The sequence below is a fragment of the Eschrichtius robustus genome, chromosome 16 (genome assembly GCF_028021215.1).
Source record: "Eschrichtius robustus isolate mEscRob2 chromosome 16, mEscRob2.pri, whole genome shotgun sequence".
Taxonomy (NCBI): domain Eukaryota; kingdom Metazoa; phylum Chordata; class Mammalia; order Artiodactyla; family Eschrichtiidae; genus Eschrichtius; species Eschrichtius robustus.
This window is the reverse complement of record NC_090839.1, coordinates 76,394,862-76,411,527: the sequence shown is the minus strand read 5'-3', so window position 1 is coordinate 76,411,527 and position 16,666 is coordinate 76,394,862. Positions and strand designations below refer to the sequence as shown.

The 16,666-nt window shown below is 51.7% G+C and overlaps 1 protein-coding gene across 12 annotated transcripts; it reads left to right on the top strand.

The window, feature by feature from the left end:
* Positions 1–3,085: 3,085 nt before the first annotated feature.
* Positions 3,086–14,469, top strand: ATXN2L (ataxin 2 like). Of its 12 annotated transcripts, none has more exons than XR_011070520.1 (23): positions 3,086–3,695; positions 5,196–5,232; positions 5,450–5,506; positions 5,595–5,666; positions 6,065–6,215; positions 6,619–6,743; positions 7,591–7,682; positions 8,137–8,337; positions 8,948–9,123; positions 9,290–9,400; positions 9,956–10,150; positions 10,235–10,306; positions 10,543–10,613; positions 10,790–11,085; positions 11,165–11,234; positions 11,625–11,771; positions 11,896–11,968; positions 12,062–12,249; positions 12,601–12,730; positions 12,821–12,942; positions 13,110–13,322; positions 13,456–14,008; positions 14,121–14,469. XR_011070520.1 is itself a non-coding variant. In XM_068525113.1 (23 exons), exons 1-23 carry the CDS (start codon positions 3,400–3,402, stop codon positions 14,126–14,128), a joined length of 3,093 nt encoding a protein of 1,030 aa, XP_068381214.1. In that variant the 5' UTR covers positions 3,197–3,399; the 3' UTR covers positions 14,129–14,469. The 12 variants fall into 12 exon arrangements, 7 of the variants coding, with proteins under 7 accessions (XP_068381214.1, XP_068381211.1, XP_068381215.1 ...); XR_011070518.1 differs by having other exon boundaries at positions 3,196–3,695; positions 9,959–10,150; XM_068525113.1 differs by having other exon boundaries at positions 3,197–3,695; positions 13,456–13,645.
* The last annotated feature ends 2,197 nt before the right edge of the window (positions 14,470–16,666 follow it).

The window sequence follows — 16,666 nt, the reverse complement described above, 5'->3', positions numbered from 1 at the left end:
AGAAGTGTCTCCCTTTCCCCATTCAGGGCACTGTTGTTTCCCTCAACAAGAGGGATGGAACCCTCATCTTCTCCCACCCCTCATGGGTGCCCAATTTTTTAAAAAAATTATTTATTTATTTTTGGCTGTGTTGGGTCTTCTTTTCTGTGTGAGGGCTTTCTCTAGTTGTGGCAAGCGGGGGCCACTCTTCATCGCAGTGTGTGGGCCTCTCACTATTGCGGCCTCTCTCGTTGCGGAGCATGGGCTCCAGACGAGCAGGCTCAGTAGTTGTGGCTCACGGGCCTAGTTGCTCCGCGGCATGTGGGATCTTCCCAGACCAGGGCTCGAACCCGTGTCCCCTGCATTGGCAGGCAGATTCTCAACCACTGCGCCACCAGGGAAGCCCCATGGGTGCCCAATTTTATTAGTTTTTGGTTTACCCTTCTTGCGTTTCTCTTTGGAAGAATTTGCAGATATATTTGTTTTCTTATTTCCCCTTCTTCCTTGCACACAGGAAGCATAGTTAATACTCTTTGCTTTCTTCACTTAACAGTATACCCTGGAGATCACTCCAGAGCAAATCACAGGATATAATCTCTAAATTGCAGGTAATAAGACATTTCATTCATTTATCAATTTATTGAATGACTGTGTGCCAGCCACTGAGCTAGACAGGAAGGATAGAGAAATGAGTAAAATACAGTCCCTGACCTTAATGACCTTAGGCTCCAATGGAAAGGGGAGCCCCCCCCCAAAAAAAAAAAATCAGTGTTCTGGGGGCCTGGAGGAGGGAGTCAATAACAAGATGTTCGAAAGAACTGACACCTGAGCTTGAAGAATGAGCAGTAGGTGAAGAAACAGCACATGTAAAGGCAGAGTTGAATAAGGGCAAGGCATGTTGCAGAAATGGGAGTTTAACAGGCTGAGACATAACAGAGTGTGGGAGCAGAATGTGGGTGGGGAGACAGGAGTGCCCATAACGAGGCCGGGGAGGTGGCATAATGCCAGGAAAGAGCTAGACAGTTATTCAGACATCCAGGAGACATGGTCCTCAAAATACCTCTTGGATCCATCCACTTCATAGGTATTTAATTGACTGCCTGCATTGTGCCAGGTATTGCAGAAGGAGCAGCAAGAATAAGATCCCAGCCGTTAGGGAGCTGATACCAGCAGGAAAACAGAATGAAAGGGAGCTCACAGAATACAGTGGAGAAAATTGCTGGCCAAACACAGAGGGAGGGAACCTAACACTCTAAAAAGCTAGGAGTGAGGTGGGGTGAAGGAATAGTTCCCAAAGAGTAAGGTAGACTTTTAGCTAAGTGTGTGCATGTTCAGGGGAGAGTTGGGAGCTGGAGGAGTTCCAGTGCTAATGCCTGAGTGAAGAGAGAATGAGATGTTGAAAGTTTCGCCGGGATTAAGACCATAGACCCATCACTTCTCCACTCCATTATCCACTTTGCAAAGAAAGAGTAGTCCTTTAAAAATGCAAATCTGTTCTCTTCATTTTCTGTAAAAGGCTCCCCACTGCTTTGAGGATGATGTCCACGTCTCTTTTTTAAAAATAAATAATTAGTTAATTTTTTGGGCTGTGTTGGGTCTTCGTTGCTGTGCGCAGGCTTTCTCTAGTTGCTCTAGTTGCGGCGAGCAGGGCCTACTCTTCGTTGCGGTGCACGGGCTTCTCATTGTGGTGGCTTCTCTTGTTGTGGAGCTCGAGCTCTAGGCGCGTGGGCTTCAGTAGTTGTGGCATGCGGGCTCAGTAGTTGTGGTGCACAGGCTTAGTTGCTCTGTGGCGTGTGGGATCTTCCCGGACCAGGGCTCAAACCCGTGTCCCCTGAATTGGCAGGCAGATTCTTAACCACTGTGCCACCAGGGAAGTGCCTTTTATTTATTTTTTAAAATATTTATTTATTTGGCTGCACCAGGTATTTGTTGTGGACCACGGATCTTCGTCGCCACATGCAGGATCTTCATTGTGGCATGCAGGATCTTTAGTTGTGGCATGTGGGATCTAGTTCCCTGACCAGGGATCGAACCCAGGCCCCCTGCATTGGGAGTGTGGAGTCTTAGCCACTAGACCACCAGGGAAGTCCCTCCACATCTCTTTTAAACTCTGGTCCCAGGTTACTTACCTTTCCAGTTTTTGTGTGTGTGTGTGTGTGTGTTTTTTAATTCCTCCCTCTTATTTTATACTCGACATAATGAAGGTTTCTTACCTTGTCATATCCTATTTCCCCTGCCTAGAAATCCATCACCCAAAGCTGAATTAGGTGTACTATCATAGTGCCCTGTGCTTCACCTAATAGATCTCATCTAATTCTCTGAATCTACCATTAGTTTGAACTCCTTGAGAGCAAGAAGTGGTTTAATTAGTTACATCCAAAGCACCTAGCCTAATGTCCTAATGCCCAACTAATTTGAATGAATGAAGGCTGCCTTCATTGCGGAGTTGGGTGGAGGATTTTGAACTAGACCCTAGGAACTATGGCCTTCAGTCTCTTTGTTACTACAGTTTAAGGGTTCATCCTAGGGCATGGAGAAACCATTAGGTTGAAAATCATTAAAATAATTTAGAATTAGGCATAGATTTATCCCCAAAGATCAGCATGCTCAAACTGATAACTTTAATGCCTATCAGTCTTTTATGTAAAGCAGATAAGGTCCCCATGCAACCTACCACAAGCCTAGGGTAAGTCCCTGGTCTAGTCGCGGGATTTCTTTTTGCACTCAAGACTCCGCCCATGGGCCTCCAAATGGCGGAAGAACTGCAGCTTACGTCGTGACTTCTCACACGACTGCGGAGGTATCCCGACGCTACGCCGGCGGCCTAGGCGGGGCGGCCGGCTCTTCCTTCCTCTCTGCTTCTTCGGCTCCACCCCCAGCGCTTCACACGCTCATTGTGAAGCGACAGCGGCCGGCAGCCTTCCGGGCTGCTTGAGATCTAGAGACCATAAGTCCTTGGCGCGCGTGAGCGCCCGCGCTGCTCTTTCCCAACTCCAAAGGCGAGGGGCGCGAGATTCACCTTTTTTTATTCTCGCCTCTCCCGCCCGGAGCTGAACGCCCCGGTGCGCGCGGACAGCTCGCGCCGCCGCTCCCTCCTCCCCCGCCTCCCCCTTCGGGAGCTCCCGCCCGGGCGCTCTTCCCCCTCCCCTTTCCCCGGCGACGCGCACGCGCGCCAAGCCGGCTCGCGCCCTCTCGCTTTCCTCCGGCCCGCGAGACCCCCCTCCCCTTCCGCCTCGCGGCGCTTCCTCGCGCCGCGGTCTTCTCTCGCCACCCCCGACACCGCGGGGCTTGCCCCCGCCCGCCAACGGCGGGTCCCCAGCTTCCCAGTCCCCGTCGTTTCCCGCGCTCTCTGGCGGGGGCCCAGCCCCGGCTTCCTCTCTCCCTCCCTTCCCCCTAATTCCCCTTCCGGACGCTGCCATCATGTTGAAGCCTCAGCCGCCACAACAGACCTCCCAGCCCCAGCAGCCGCCCCCCACGCAACAGGCCGTGGCCCGCCGGCCTCCCGGGGGCACCAGCCCTCCCAACGGCGGCCTCCCGGGGCCCCTGGCCTCCACCTCGGCTCCCCCAGGGCCTCCCGCCGCTGCTTCCCCCTGCTTGGGGCCTGCAGCCGCTGCCGGGAGCGGGCTCCGCCGGGGAGCTGAGGGCATCTTGGCGCCGCCGCCGCCGCAGCAGCAACATCAGGAGAGGCCAGGGGCAGCGGCCATCGGCAGCGCCAGGTGAGGATGGGTGGGTTTCCGGGCGCTGGAGCCGAGGTGGCTGAGACACCGCGCGAGGCGGACTTCCAGCCTGGCCACCTTTGAGGGGCGCCAGGGGGAGTGGGGAAACCCCGTGAAGCTGGGGTTGGGCCCCTCAGGTCCAAACAGGTCGGAGGAAAAGGGTCCCCGGATGGCCACCGGGGCATTTAGGGGCCGTGTTCAGCTCTGCGAGCCTAGTCAGGGCTCGGGACCTGGGCTTTAAGGGCAGGCAGGGCGCATCCCGCCAGCGGCGTCGGAACGAGGAGTTTTGGGGGGGGGGGGTGAAGAGGTGATCGGGGTCCCCGGCTCCATTACCACGAAGGGTCTGGCGGTCCCCGGCTTCAGCCAATGGGGAGTCAGCTGCGGGAAGGGGTTCCTGGCCGTAGCCAATGGAGGGGGGCGCGCGGCCCACAGTTTGGCCAATGGGGAGGGAGGGACTTGGGAGCGAGTTGCTACCTCCCCCTTCCCAGTCTGGCCAGTAGGAGGGGAGCAGGGCGGGCGGGGGGACGGAAGGAGGGACGAAGCTGGGAGGACTGCGGGTCGGGAACCTCCAGCGCGCGCGCGCGCGCTCTTTCCCTACGTGTGCGCGGATGCTCTGTCTTATGACCCGGCCATTCTCCAGCCCCGGGTAACATATAGGGCAGCTGCTGGGAGTGTGCGTGGACGGGTTCGCCTGGTGTTCTTGGATGAGTGGTGGACACCCCACTCGGTTTCTTCTGTGTGTGGGTGTATGGAATTGAGAGTGGAGGTACACGCAGGCGCAGTGGGTTCTGATCGCGGGAGGGGGTGGTTAGAAGAGGCCCGTGGGCTTTAGTGCGCAGGCGCAGACCGGGCGAGGCTTCCCGGTGGATAGGTTTTGCGGCTGCGCTGTCCCCCAGCCCCGCCAACGGCCCCCCTGATCGCCTTCTTCAACCGCTGGTTACATCACCCAGCGAGGAGCAGGGTTACCGGGCGATAGGTGACTCCTTCCAGAGTGGGTAACAGGCTGAATGAGTAAAGAAGTCTAGAAGGGTGGATTGTAGCGGGAGTACCCCCACCCTCCAGGGTTTAGGACGTAAAAATGATGGTCTTTTCTGTTTCGGAGGTAATATGCCTGAGCTAGGTAGTTCCAAATCTGCACTCTGAGTTTCCACCTTTACATCGGGGATGGGTTATTTGTTGTCGAATATTGTAGCATTTGTCTTTTGGAAGCATGCAGCCCTGGTCCTCTTGCAGAAAGTGAAACGGTTGTATTGAATTGGGTCTTAAAGCAATTGACAGCCGTTGATGATTGACTGGCATTTGGAGAAAATGGCTTTTAATGCCTGTTTTTCTTCCTCTATAAAGTGAGAATTTGAAAATCTTGTTGATTAATTGGTTTGTAGCCTAAATGATCATCTTCACATGGTATCTGGCTCTAGCATACCAAGTTCTTTGAAATCAGTTGTATAAGAGGGATTGAACATATTTTAAAAACTAGTTTCTCATTTCTTTCTCTTACAGGGGACAAAGCACAGGAAAGGGACCCCCACAGTCACCGGTGAGTGCCTTTTCCCCCCTGCCTAAAGTATAGAGACCTAAAAGATGTATATATGGGTATATAGGGCAGATTAGGTGCAGAAATAGTCAGATGGGTTCAGAAGCGCAAGGGGTCCAGCACATACAAGGTGGGTGTGAGTGGAATGTGGACATTTTGAAGGAAGATGAGATGGTGACCGGCTGTTCCTTTATTTGTCCCTCTCTTGTGTTACTGACAGGTGTTTGAGGGTGTCTACAACAATTCCAGAATGCTGCATTTCCTTACAGCTGTTGTGGTAAGTGGGTACCTAACCCCTAGGTTGAGAAATGTAATGCATCCGTTTGCTAGAGGCACTCTTCTTTCTTTCCCTCCCGCTCTTTCAGGGCTCCACTTGTGATGTAAAGGTAAAGAATGGTACCACCTATGAAGGTATCTTCAAGACGCTGAGCTCAAAGGTCAGTGTATTCAAATTAGCTTAGCTTTGGAGTTACATGGGAGGAAGAGGGGGAAAATGAAATAGGCTCATTGCAGATATAAATTGAGTGGTGTTGGTCAACATTGTGGCTGTAATCATTTTTGTAGGCCTGTGCCGGAATAGTGCTGCATGCACTTAAAAGATATGGGTTTGAGATTTGAGGGCTCAGTACTTTGATGTTAAAATGCTCAACTTTAAAGATGTGAATTTTTAAGTTTGGGACTTTGGCTAAGTCCTGTGGCTGGTGTTGAGAAGACAGTGCACGTTAGAATGTGGTGTTGGGGAAAGTTTAGAAAGGGTAAAACAAAAGTAGTCATATTTTTGTCTTCACATTTCTTTATACTGACCCTTGGGTGTTGGGAAATGGGACTTTTGTAGTTTGAACTGGCAGTAGATGCTGTGCACCGGAAAGCATCAGAGCCAGCAGGTGGCCCTCGTCGGGAAGACATTGTGGACACCATGGTGTTTAAACCAAGTGATGTCATGCTTGTCCACTTCCGAAACGTTGACTTCAATTATGCTACTAAAGGTATTTTTTGGGGCCAGGGTGTTATGTCAGACCCACTTCTTGAGTAGAGGGCAGAGAACGTGATGACTTGTTTCTCCTCCTCCCTCCCCCTCTTTACCATCTTCCTTTATTTCTGAGGAAGATGGCTAGATTTTTCTTCTTGAGAGTATGTCTTAATGTCTAAGATACAGTGGAATGAATTCCAGCCTGTGTTGTTGTTCTTTATACTTTCCTTGCTTTGTTTTCAACTCCTTGCTCCTTTTGAACTCTTAGAATGAGGCTTTTTATGCTGCACCCCACCCCTTGCCCCCACCCCCCAAACTCTGACACACAGAAACTTTTCTTTACTCCCGTGGTGGGAGGGGTGTTGGAAAGAAGGCTGTGAAATATCACCTGACTCCTGATCTTCAATCTGCCCTCACAGACAAGTTCACTGATTCAGCCATTGCCATGAACTCGAAGGTGAATGGGGAGCACAAAGAGAAGGTGCTTCAGCGCTGGGAGGGGGGCGACAGCAACAGCGATGACTACGACCTGGAGTCTGACATGGTACAGTCTCTTCCCCGAGAACCTGAGAGCTGGGGAGCTCTGCTGCCAGAGTGTGGGTTGTTGACACGATGTAATTCTTGGAACCAAGAGTTGCTGGGGTGGGCGGGGGGATCTCTTTTACTATTGCTTGTTGATGGCAGTTAGATTCCAATGGAAAGGTACAGAAAATAACAAAACAAAAATACCTGTTCTTCCATCATCTGTGATTGACAGCTGTTAACCTTTGCTTCAAATCAGTTTTTTATCCAGCCTGAAAAAAAAAAAAAGATGAGATTGAGTACTGTGTAGGCCCATTTTCCTTTCTCAGAACAAGTACCGTGACCATTTAAAGTTGCTCATTAGTGAGTGCATTGTTATTTCACTGCATTAATTTGTCTAAAATTTACTTTTCCTGCTTATAGATTTTGAATTTTTCATGTTGGTCTGTGGATCTAGTCATTGCTCTTAACTGTTGTGTGTTGTCCTATTTATATACACGTACATGTATGTATACACAACAAATTGTATTTATCCCTTTCCTTACTGATTGGTGTTTCTTTGGCCATTATTTTGGTATTAAAAATAGCGCCTTAGTGAATTTTTATAACATGTATCCCCATATACATATGCCAGAATTTCCCTGGGATATAAACCTGGAAATGGATGTTAGGTCTTAAAGACTTCTCTTTTGCTAGATATTGCCGGTTTGTACTACAGTCCGTAGTACTAGTTGACATTCCCACCAGCTGTGTTCCTTTTTTCACTCTTGATTTGGTCAGATTTTTAATCTTTCAACCTGATGGAGGACAAAGACAGGTTATTGTTGCTTTCCTTCCTGGGTTTTAAAACATTCTCCCTTTTCCTTTAGTCCAATGGATGGGACCCCAATGAAATGTTCAAGTTCAATGAGGAGAACTATGGCATAAAGACCACCTATGACAGCAGTCTCTCTTCTTACACGTGAGTGTCTTTTGGTACTTCTTATGTGGTACAGGTTGAGGTGTGGGGTCATCAACAGAAGGCGGGTGGGTGTGTAGGTGGAACATAGCTTTTGTACGTGCTTTTCTGGGTGCTGGGTTGCCGTCTCCCCACTCCTGATCTGCCTTGTGAACTGCTCCCGCAAAGGTTTTCTCTTTTCTCTTAACCTTGATTCCATGAGTAGAATTAACTGCTTTCTTGTCCATACTTTTTCTCTAAAACCTTAACAGATTTATATATGTGTCTAAGTGTCCCTCAGATTCAGAGATAGGCCTTGCTGCTCTGCCTGGGACCCTCCTAGATGCCAGTTCAATACATGCTGAGTTGTTGAAGGGTTTAAACACCTACATATCTGAGCTGGTGATAGGACTGATAGAAATGTCTTCCCTTTTTCCCCTCTTGTCCCGTGGCACTGGGATGGTCGTGGTCCTCTCAGGGTGCCCTTAGAGAAGGACAACTCAGAAGAATTTCGTCAGCGGGAGCTGCGTGCAGCCCAGTTGGCTCGAGAGATTGAATCGAGCCCCCAGTACCGCCTGCGGATCGCCATGGAGAACGATGACGGGCGCACCGAGGAGGAGAAGCACAGTGCAGTTCAGCGACAGGGTTCAGGGCGAGAGAGCCCCAGCTTGGCATCTAGGTGATTGCTAGGGGTGGCTGGTCCATGTGGGGCTCACCGTTTGGGCCAGGGCTTGAGCCAAGAGCTCGGTATACTCTTGTTGAAGCCTCACAGCCATGTAGGTTAATACATAGTTATTCCCAGTTCTTAGGTTTAGGAGACTGAAGTCTAGAATCATTAGGTAATTTGCCCAAGGTAACAAGGCTAAAGCTTACAGATTAAGGACAGGTTTTTTTCAGCTTTTTGATACATGTTCTTTTTTCCTCTGCATATTCATTCATATCTTTTTCTACTCTTCCCTTTATGAAAATGAAACCAAAGTGTATAGTGTCTTATAAAAGCTGCACCTTAAACCACAGTGTGATACTACCTTTCTTGTAGGTCAGGAGGGTTAGGATTGTGGAGTACTGGCTGCTTTGTTCTGGTCAGGGGTTGATGCAACATAAGGGCATAATCCTGGAGCCACAGAACACATAACCAGGACAGTTCGTCAAGTGAAAGAGTGCAGACAGCCAAAGCCAGGCATAGTTGTGTGTGTGTGTTGAGGCAGGAGGTGGACTTTAGGAGGAGGGCTTCATCTTTGTAAAATGTGTTTTGTGGCTACTTAATGTTATTTGAACTCTCTCCCCAGGGAGGGAAAGTATATCCCTCTACCCCAACGAGTTCGGGAAGGTCCCCGGGGAGGAGTTCGATGCAGTAGTTCTCGGGGTGGCCGGCCTGGCCTTAGCTCTTTGCCACCTCGTGGCCCTCACCATCTTGACAATAGCAGCCCTGGCCCAGGTTCTGAGACACGCGGTATCAATGGAGGTGAGTTATGAAGCAGACTTGTTGGGGGCAGGGAACAGGAAGGTAAGGAGGTGGGGAAGACAATTAAAAGGATTTAGATGGGTTAGAAGGAAGGTGTGTTGATGGTAATGTAATAGCAGGAACTCTGCCTCTTTTTTCCCATCTTTAAAAAAAAAAAAAAAATTAGGCCCTTCCCGCATGTCCCCTAAGGCACAGCGGCCTCTGAGAGGTGCCAAGACTCTGTCTTCCCCCAGCAGCAGGCCTTCTGGAGAAGCTTCTGTTCCACCTCCTCCTGCAGGTAAGATTCCAGTGGTGTTACATGAAGAAATGGATAGAAATTTGTGAAGGGATGTAAATGTGTCAGTTGTTAGAATGCTGGCATGGGAGACAGTTTCAAGATATGATAAGAGGTGTTCTGGAGGCTTGGATTTATGCTTTTTAGGAAATAATTTTTCAGTTTCCTTCGTGCAGAAGTCCCAGCGTGGCAATCCATGGGTTGTGTCTGGCCGGCAGATGTCTTTTGTTTAAATTAGTTGCCAACATTTTAAGACAGGAGAAAACACAGAAAATTTCTAACTTCTTTTGAAATACAGAAAGTTCTGCCAACACTGAACCTGTCTTGCTGCATAGCTCTGGTTGGCTGGAACTGAGTCATGCCTGTCCCTTTCAGCATTCCAGTCTTTCATGGTACCCATGAAGCCATTTTACCTGCTTACCTTACCTGCCTTGCCCTTCTAAGTATTTAGGTTTGTGAACTCGTGGATAAACTTTTCTTGGTGTTTCTGATGAGTTCCCGGTACCCATTGCTCATTGACCAGCAGTGACTATCACGTCGTTCTCCCTTTTCTTTCAGTAGGCCGGTTGTACCCCCCACGCTCTCCCAAGTCAGCTGCCCCTGCCCCAATCTCAGCTTCCTGTCCTGAGCCTCCCATCGGCTCAGCAGTACCGACCTCTTCAGCTTCCATCCCCGTGACATCATCAGTTGGGGATCCTGGAGTAGGCTCCATTTCCCCAGCTTCTCCAAAGATCTCACTGGCACCCACAGATGGTAAGAGCCACCTGCCTGAGGGCCGTGGACAGTGGGAAGTGTGGTTCTGGACAGAAGGGCCTTCATCTCTCCTTTCTTGTTCAGTAAAAGAACTCCCAGCCAAGGAACCTGGGAGAACGCTGGAGTCCCAGGAGCTGTCCCGGATAGCAGGGAAAGGTGAGGATTTTTTTTTTTTTTTTTCTGCCAGAGTCTAATACCCCTTGGATTAGGACAGCCTTTCAGTTAGGAAAGTTGTTGGAATTCAGACAATGTGTATCAGCCCTTTGATCCTAACTTAAAGGGATTTGAAGAGCTCTTCTTTTTTTCCGTGGTTTCTTTGTCCTTTGGGATGCTGTGTAGCTACCTTCGAGAAAAGAAATGTATATTTTTTCCTTTTTTGGTATTTCTCATAGTCCCTGGCCTTCAGAACGAGCAGAAACGCTTTCAACTGGAAGAACTGAGAAAATTTGGGGCCCAGTTTAAGGTGAGAAAAGTGTGGGAATGAGCTAGGATGTTAGGATGGAGTTGAAGGGGGTTTATGGAATAGGCACTGGGTGGCATCAAGAGGTGACAGCAAGCAAAGATGAAGGAAGGAAGGTGGGCTTGGGGTCTGGACTGGACAGTACTCTGTATGTTGTGTATGTGTTTCTCTCCTTCCAGCTTCAGCCCAGTAGCTCCCCTGAGACCAGCCTGGATCCTTTTCCTCCCCGGATCCTAAAGGAGGAGGCCAAAGGGAAGGAGAAGGAGGTTGATAGTCTTTTGGCTTCAGAGCCCATGGGGTCCCCTGTTTCCTCCAAGACAGAATCCATATCAGATAAGGAGGACAAACCACCCCTGCCACCAGCAGGAGGCGCCGAAGGGCCGGATCAGCCCCCACCGCCTTGCCCAAGCCAAACCAGTAGCCCCCCAGTGGGCCTCATCAAGGGAGATGACAAGGATGAGGGCCCTGTTGCTGAGTGAGTGGGGTGGGGAGCTGGGTGGGTATCGGGTGATGAGGGGCAAGCTGTGAGGATTTACTTTATTTTTCTCTCATAGACAAGTGAAGAAGTCAACACTGAACCCTAATGCCAAGGAGTTCAATCCCACTAAGCCCCTGCTGTCTGTGGTGAGATGGGATGGGGGAATGTGGGCTTTGGTTTCCATGGGGGAGACTTGGGAGCAGGGTGTTAGAGCACTGGAGGGGGAGCACCTGACTGTTAGGCAGCGAGAGGTGACACAGTCTGGTAGTTAGGAGCACGGGCCCACTGACTCGGCTTGATCCTTTGTACCTGCAAGCTTTGTGATCTTAGACAAGCCACTTAACCTCTCTGTCTCAGTTTCCTCACCTGTAATTTGAGAAAGCTCATCTCATAGGGTTTGACGTGAGGCTTAACCAAGATAAAGCATAGGATGCGTTTGGCACACAGCACTCCGTGGATGCTGTTGATTGGGGGGGGGGGGGGTGGTACGAAAGTCATTAAGATATCTTATACGTGTCCTCCTTTGTCTCTCACAGAATAAATCCACCAGTACTCCAACTTCTCCTGGGCCCCGGACTCATTCAACTCCCTCCATCCCGGTGCTGACAGCAGGCCAGAGTGGGCTATATAGCCCCCAGTACATTTCCTACATACCTCAGATCCACATGGGACCAGCTGTTCAGGTGAGAGAAGAGACTGGGTGGCCCAGGGTAAGAGGTTTGGCTGGGCTACCTGAGGGACCGAGTTACACCTGTTCTGAGCATTTATAAGCAAGTCGTTCAGTCTCACCTGTGTTCTTGTCCCTAGGCACCTCAGATGTATCCATATCCTGTGTCCAACTCAGTGCCTGGACAGCAGGGCAAGTACCGGGGAGCAAAAGGTGAGCAGGGTCAGGAGGGGCAGTCGGTGGCACTGCCTAGTGCCTGCTGGCAGATGGAGCTTGAGCTCTGCACTATTTTTCCCCCACCGGCAGGCTCCCTGCCCCCCCAGCGCTCGGACCAACACCAGCCAGCCTCAGCCCCTCCGATGATGCAGGCCGCCGCCGCTGCTGGCCCCCCTCTGGTGGCTGCCACACCTTATTCTTCCTACATCCCCTACAATCCACAGCAGTTCCCAGGCCAGCCCGCCATGATGCAGCCCATGGCCCACTACCCCTCGCAGGTGACTGAGGCGCGGGAGGAGGGAGGCGTGCAGAGCCCCCGCTTCTTAGAAAGCCCGTCTTCTCCACCTCCCAGACTCCGGGAGCTGGCGAGGGAGGCAGGCAGAGTTCTGGGTGGTGGTGTCCCACTTGGGCTTCAGTCCTGGCTCTGGTAAGACCTGTGCAAGGCAGTGGATCCCTGGGCCTTAGTAGTGCTACACTTTATATGGAAAAGAACTTAGTAGGGTTATTGTGAACGGGAAGCAGGGTGGTCGTGACGAGACCAGGGTAGCGCTGTGCCCTGGGTGCTCGGCAGCAGGCTCTGCCTCCCGAGCCCTCCGCCGTGCCGACCGCTCCTCTCCTTGCTCCTCCAGCCGGTGTTTGCCCCCATGCTTCAAAGCAACCCACGCATGCTGACGTCGGGGAGCCATCCCCAGGCCATTGTGTCATCCTCCACCCCTCAGTACCCTTCTGCAGAGCAGCCCACGCCCCAAGCCCTTTATGGTGAGTTCTGTACCCTCCCCCCTCCAGGCTGTGCTCCTCGGTCCCCTCCAGTGTGCTCAGCCCTGATTCTCTTCCCCTTTCCTGCTGTAGCCACTGTTCACCAGTCCTATCCACACCATGCCACGCAGCTCCATGCCCACCAGCCGCAGCCGGCCACCACGCCTACTGGGAGCCAGCCGCAGTCCCAGCATGCAGCCCCCAGTCCCGTCCAGGTGCCTGCCATGGGGGATCCAAGTGGGCGGGGCAGGAATGGGTGGCTGCAAGAGAGGGATAGGCTAGGGGTCATTCTCCAGCCGGGAGGGAGGACCAGGGGTCAGCAAGTGGTAAGCCGGGGGACCGGAGGAGGAAGTGGCACTCACCCTCCATCTCCCCTTGACAGCACCAGGCGGGGCAGGCCCCACACCTGGGCAGTGGACAGCCACAGCAGAACCTGTACCACCCAGGGGCCCTGACAGGCACGCCGCCTTCTCTGCCGCCGGGACCTTCTGCGCAGTCCCCTCAGAGCAGCTTCCCCCAGCCAGCCGCTGTGTATGCTATCCATGCCCACCAGCAGCTGCCCCACGGCTTCACCAACATGGCCCATGTTACCCAGGTAAGAGCCCACGTGACCTGCTTTGCCACGAGGACCTGAACCCTCGGTGCACCTTTCACTTCAGGCTCCTGACACTGGGATTTTCAGAGCCCGTGTCTGAAAGGTGCTCCCAGCTGCTTTTTGTTCTCTGCAGGCCCATGTCCAAACTGGAATCACAGCAGCCCCGCCCCCTCACCCTGGGGCTCCCCACCCGCCCCAGGTGATGCTGCTGCACCCACCCCAGAGCCATGGGGGCCCCCCCCAAGGCGCGGTGCCCCAGAGTGGGGTGCCTGCACTGTCAGCTTCCACACCCTCACCCTATCCCTACATCGGACACCCCCAAGGTGAGCAGCCTGGCCAGGCGCCTGGATTTCCAGGAGGAGCCGATGACAGGATTCGTGAGTTCTCGTTAGCTGGGGGAATTTGGCATGGAAGAGCTGATGGGCTGCAGGTGGGGCAGGATGCACGGGTTCTGGGTGGGGAGTGAGGGGTCTTGGAGGCAGGGCTGTCCCACAGGGCGCCTGCCGACCTGCACCTGTCTGTGAAGTATGTAGGGTGGGCAGAAGCCACAGTCGCCGCCGCCAGGGGCTTGCTCCTGGCTCTGTCCTTTGCTTCCCTCCGTCCTCGCTCAGTTGTGATCCAGCAGCCCCCCTCCCCACTGCCTCCCCAGCTCTCAGTGACCCCGACTGTCTCCTGACTTAGCCGAGGTAAGGTCAGCGCAGCAGACAGGGCCAGGCTGGGGTGTGGGGGGCTGAGCTGGGCACATGAGGAAGGGCTCTGGCTCACTGGGAAACGGCGATTGATCTGTGCTTCTGACAGCCCCATGAGACACCTTGAGGAGGCGCTTCTACCAGCACTGCCCCACACCCCGCACTGGACGGCACTGGATGCAGGGACAGCTGCTTGGGTTCTAATGCTCCTGCTCTCTTCTCTTTCCCCTCCAACCAGTTCAATCTCATCCCTCCCAGCAGCTCCCCTTCCACCCCCCGGGGAACTGAAGATTGTCCTGGCCGCGACCTGAGACCTCCATGAGTGGAGGGAAGAGTGACCTATGTCTCTTCCCCCAGCAGCTCGGACCAGTCCCAGCCCCCCAGTCCCCTTTTCCCCCCCGGGGGCGGGGGGAGCTGGGGAATTCCTGCCAAGCACCTTGAATGGGAAGGGCCTCAAAGTGGGCAGGGCCGGGGTCCAGCGGGGGTGGGGGGTTCCTGCTCTGCCCCTGCCCATCCCCACCCCATCTTGCCCTTCCATCCTCTCATCTATCCCCCCCGCTGGAGACGAAGATCTTTTATTTTCTATTATTTATAACCTCAGACTTGGGCCCCCTGTTCTTTCTTCCCCATTAACTTGAATGATCTGCGTGAGAGACACAGATGCCCCACAAGGATGGTTGGACAAGGACTTTTACTTTTTATTACATAAAAATATTTAAAAAAAATTAAAAAAAATAAAATTTTAAACTAACTTAACCTGCTTATAGTTTCCTCTTTGAAGAATAGTGAGATCGCAGCTCAGTTTTACGTGGTTCCCGAGGTGGGGCGGTGGGGCAGTGTAGCAGTACAGCCCAAAGATGCCTTTCTGGCTCTGTAAGTGCTACACAGGCCAATCAGTCTCTGTGGCTGTTTTCTCCCCTCAAAGTTGGCCTCATAGGTATGGTTTGAGGTTTTCATTTCTAATGTAAGTACTTCATGAGTTACGTCTACCTCTTTACACTGAAAAGTACATTAGTGTTTTGGGCCACTGCAAATAAGGGCCTGACTGGTACACAGCTGAGAGGTCTTGGGTGTGGGTGAGAGCTGTAAGATGAAGCTGCTGGTGAAAGTGGGGAGAGGGCTGAACTGAGCCAGGCTGAGGGGAGCAGGAGCTAAATTAGGAAGAGAGGAGGCAAGTATGGGATGGAGAAATAACAGGCTTCAGAAGAGGGGGTTTTTTCAGAGACGGTTTGGAATTCTTAACTATAGGACCTGGCCTTGGTTTCTTGTCTATAAAGTGAAGATTTCACCCTTAGAGGATAGAGGATGGGACTGGTGTTCAGTTATAGGCAGAGAAAATTGGCTGAGACCAGGGCAGGAAGAATGAAGTTAGATATCGGGGGAGAATTCCCAGGTGTGAGTATCTGAAACCCGGTATTCGGCAGGCATGGCACTGGGGAAGACAGGCGAGGTGTTTAAAGAGGCGAGTAGAAAGGGGTTATCTGTAGCAGCTAACTGGCTGTTAAAAACAGGCGGGTCTGGGGTTCCAAGTGACTGGAGCTGTCTTAGGGGCCATCCTTTGGGGTTGGGAGGCAATCCATGATGGAAGAAACGGGAGCAGGAAAGCCTTCAATTGGGCTCCTGATGTTTGCGGCGCAGATGGAGACAGGTTTCTGTAGTCCTGGGAGAGGTGTAATTGCAGGCGTTCCTGAGTAGCCCTTTCGATGATAATTTATTCCTAAGAGCAGAAGTCTTGAAGTTGGAAGGGAACTAAGCCTCCCCCCCCCCCACCACCCCCGGTCAGGAATCCTCCTGTGAAACCCTTCAGCCTCACCTTGGACACTGAAGAGGGTAAAACAAGTAACCTCGCTTTACTGTTGGACAGTACTTTTCATGAAGTTCCTTTGTCCTCTCAAGTTTGCCTCGTTCTGGAATCCACAGATCAGGCTGAGTTTCTCAAAACAGCTGCCAGGTTCGGCCCAAGACCCTTCTATGAGCTGCTTGTGAACAGGTTGTCGGTCCTGAATATACTCATTTGTCAGGATCCAAGTTTGAAAGGGTGCCCATTAATCCCTGCTGAATGTTACCTTTTTTGTTGGGGGTCAGCATCTGACCGGTAATTTCAAGTTTTTATAAGTCGCAGCATTTTTTTGTTTCTTTTGGGCTGTGCCATGCAGCTTGTGGGATCTTAGTTCCCCGACCAGGGATTGAACCCTGGCCCTGGGCAGTGAAAGCGCAGAGTCCTAACCACTGGACTGCCAGGGTATTCCCCCAAATCTCAGCATTTTACTCCCTGTGTATTTGATAAACAGACCTTGTTAATGTTAAATCTAAGTAAATGTTGAAAATGAAACTTTCATGCTACAGTTTCTCACTCCTGTTTGGAATTAGTGATGATACGGTGGTGATAACCCATCAAGCAAATTATGTTATTTACCAAGTACATTTTATGTGCTGGGTAAGATGCAGAGGTAAGATACAGTTCCCAGTATCAAGCTTAAATAAAGGTAGCTAGACATTAACAGCCTAGTAACTACTCAGAGGAAACCAGGTGGGTTTGGCACCTGAACTGGGCCCAAGCTATAACCACCTTCCCAGTATCTCCCAGTAGGGTATCCAAAATATAGCCTATTATATGTAGCATTTTGTTAGGCAATCATACAAAGCTCACTAGAA

Coding starts and splice junctions, on each gene's coding strand:
- ATXN2L (XM_068525114.1), top strand. CDS start 3,400: ATGTTGAAGCCTCAGCCGCCACAACAGACCTCCCAGCCCCAGCAGCCG. Junction 6,744..7,590: donor ACGACCTGGAGTCTGACATG/GTACAGTCTCTT, acceptor CTTTTCCTTTAG/TCCAATGGATGGGACCCCAA. Junction 9,401..9,955: donor TGTTCCACCTCCTCCTGCAG/GTAAGATTCCAG, acceptor CTTTTCTTTCAG/TAGGCCGGTTGTACCCCCCA.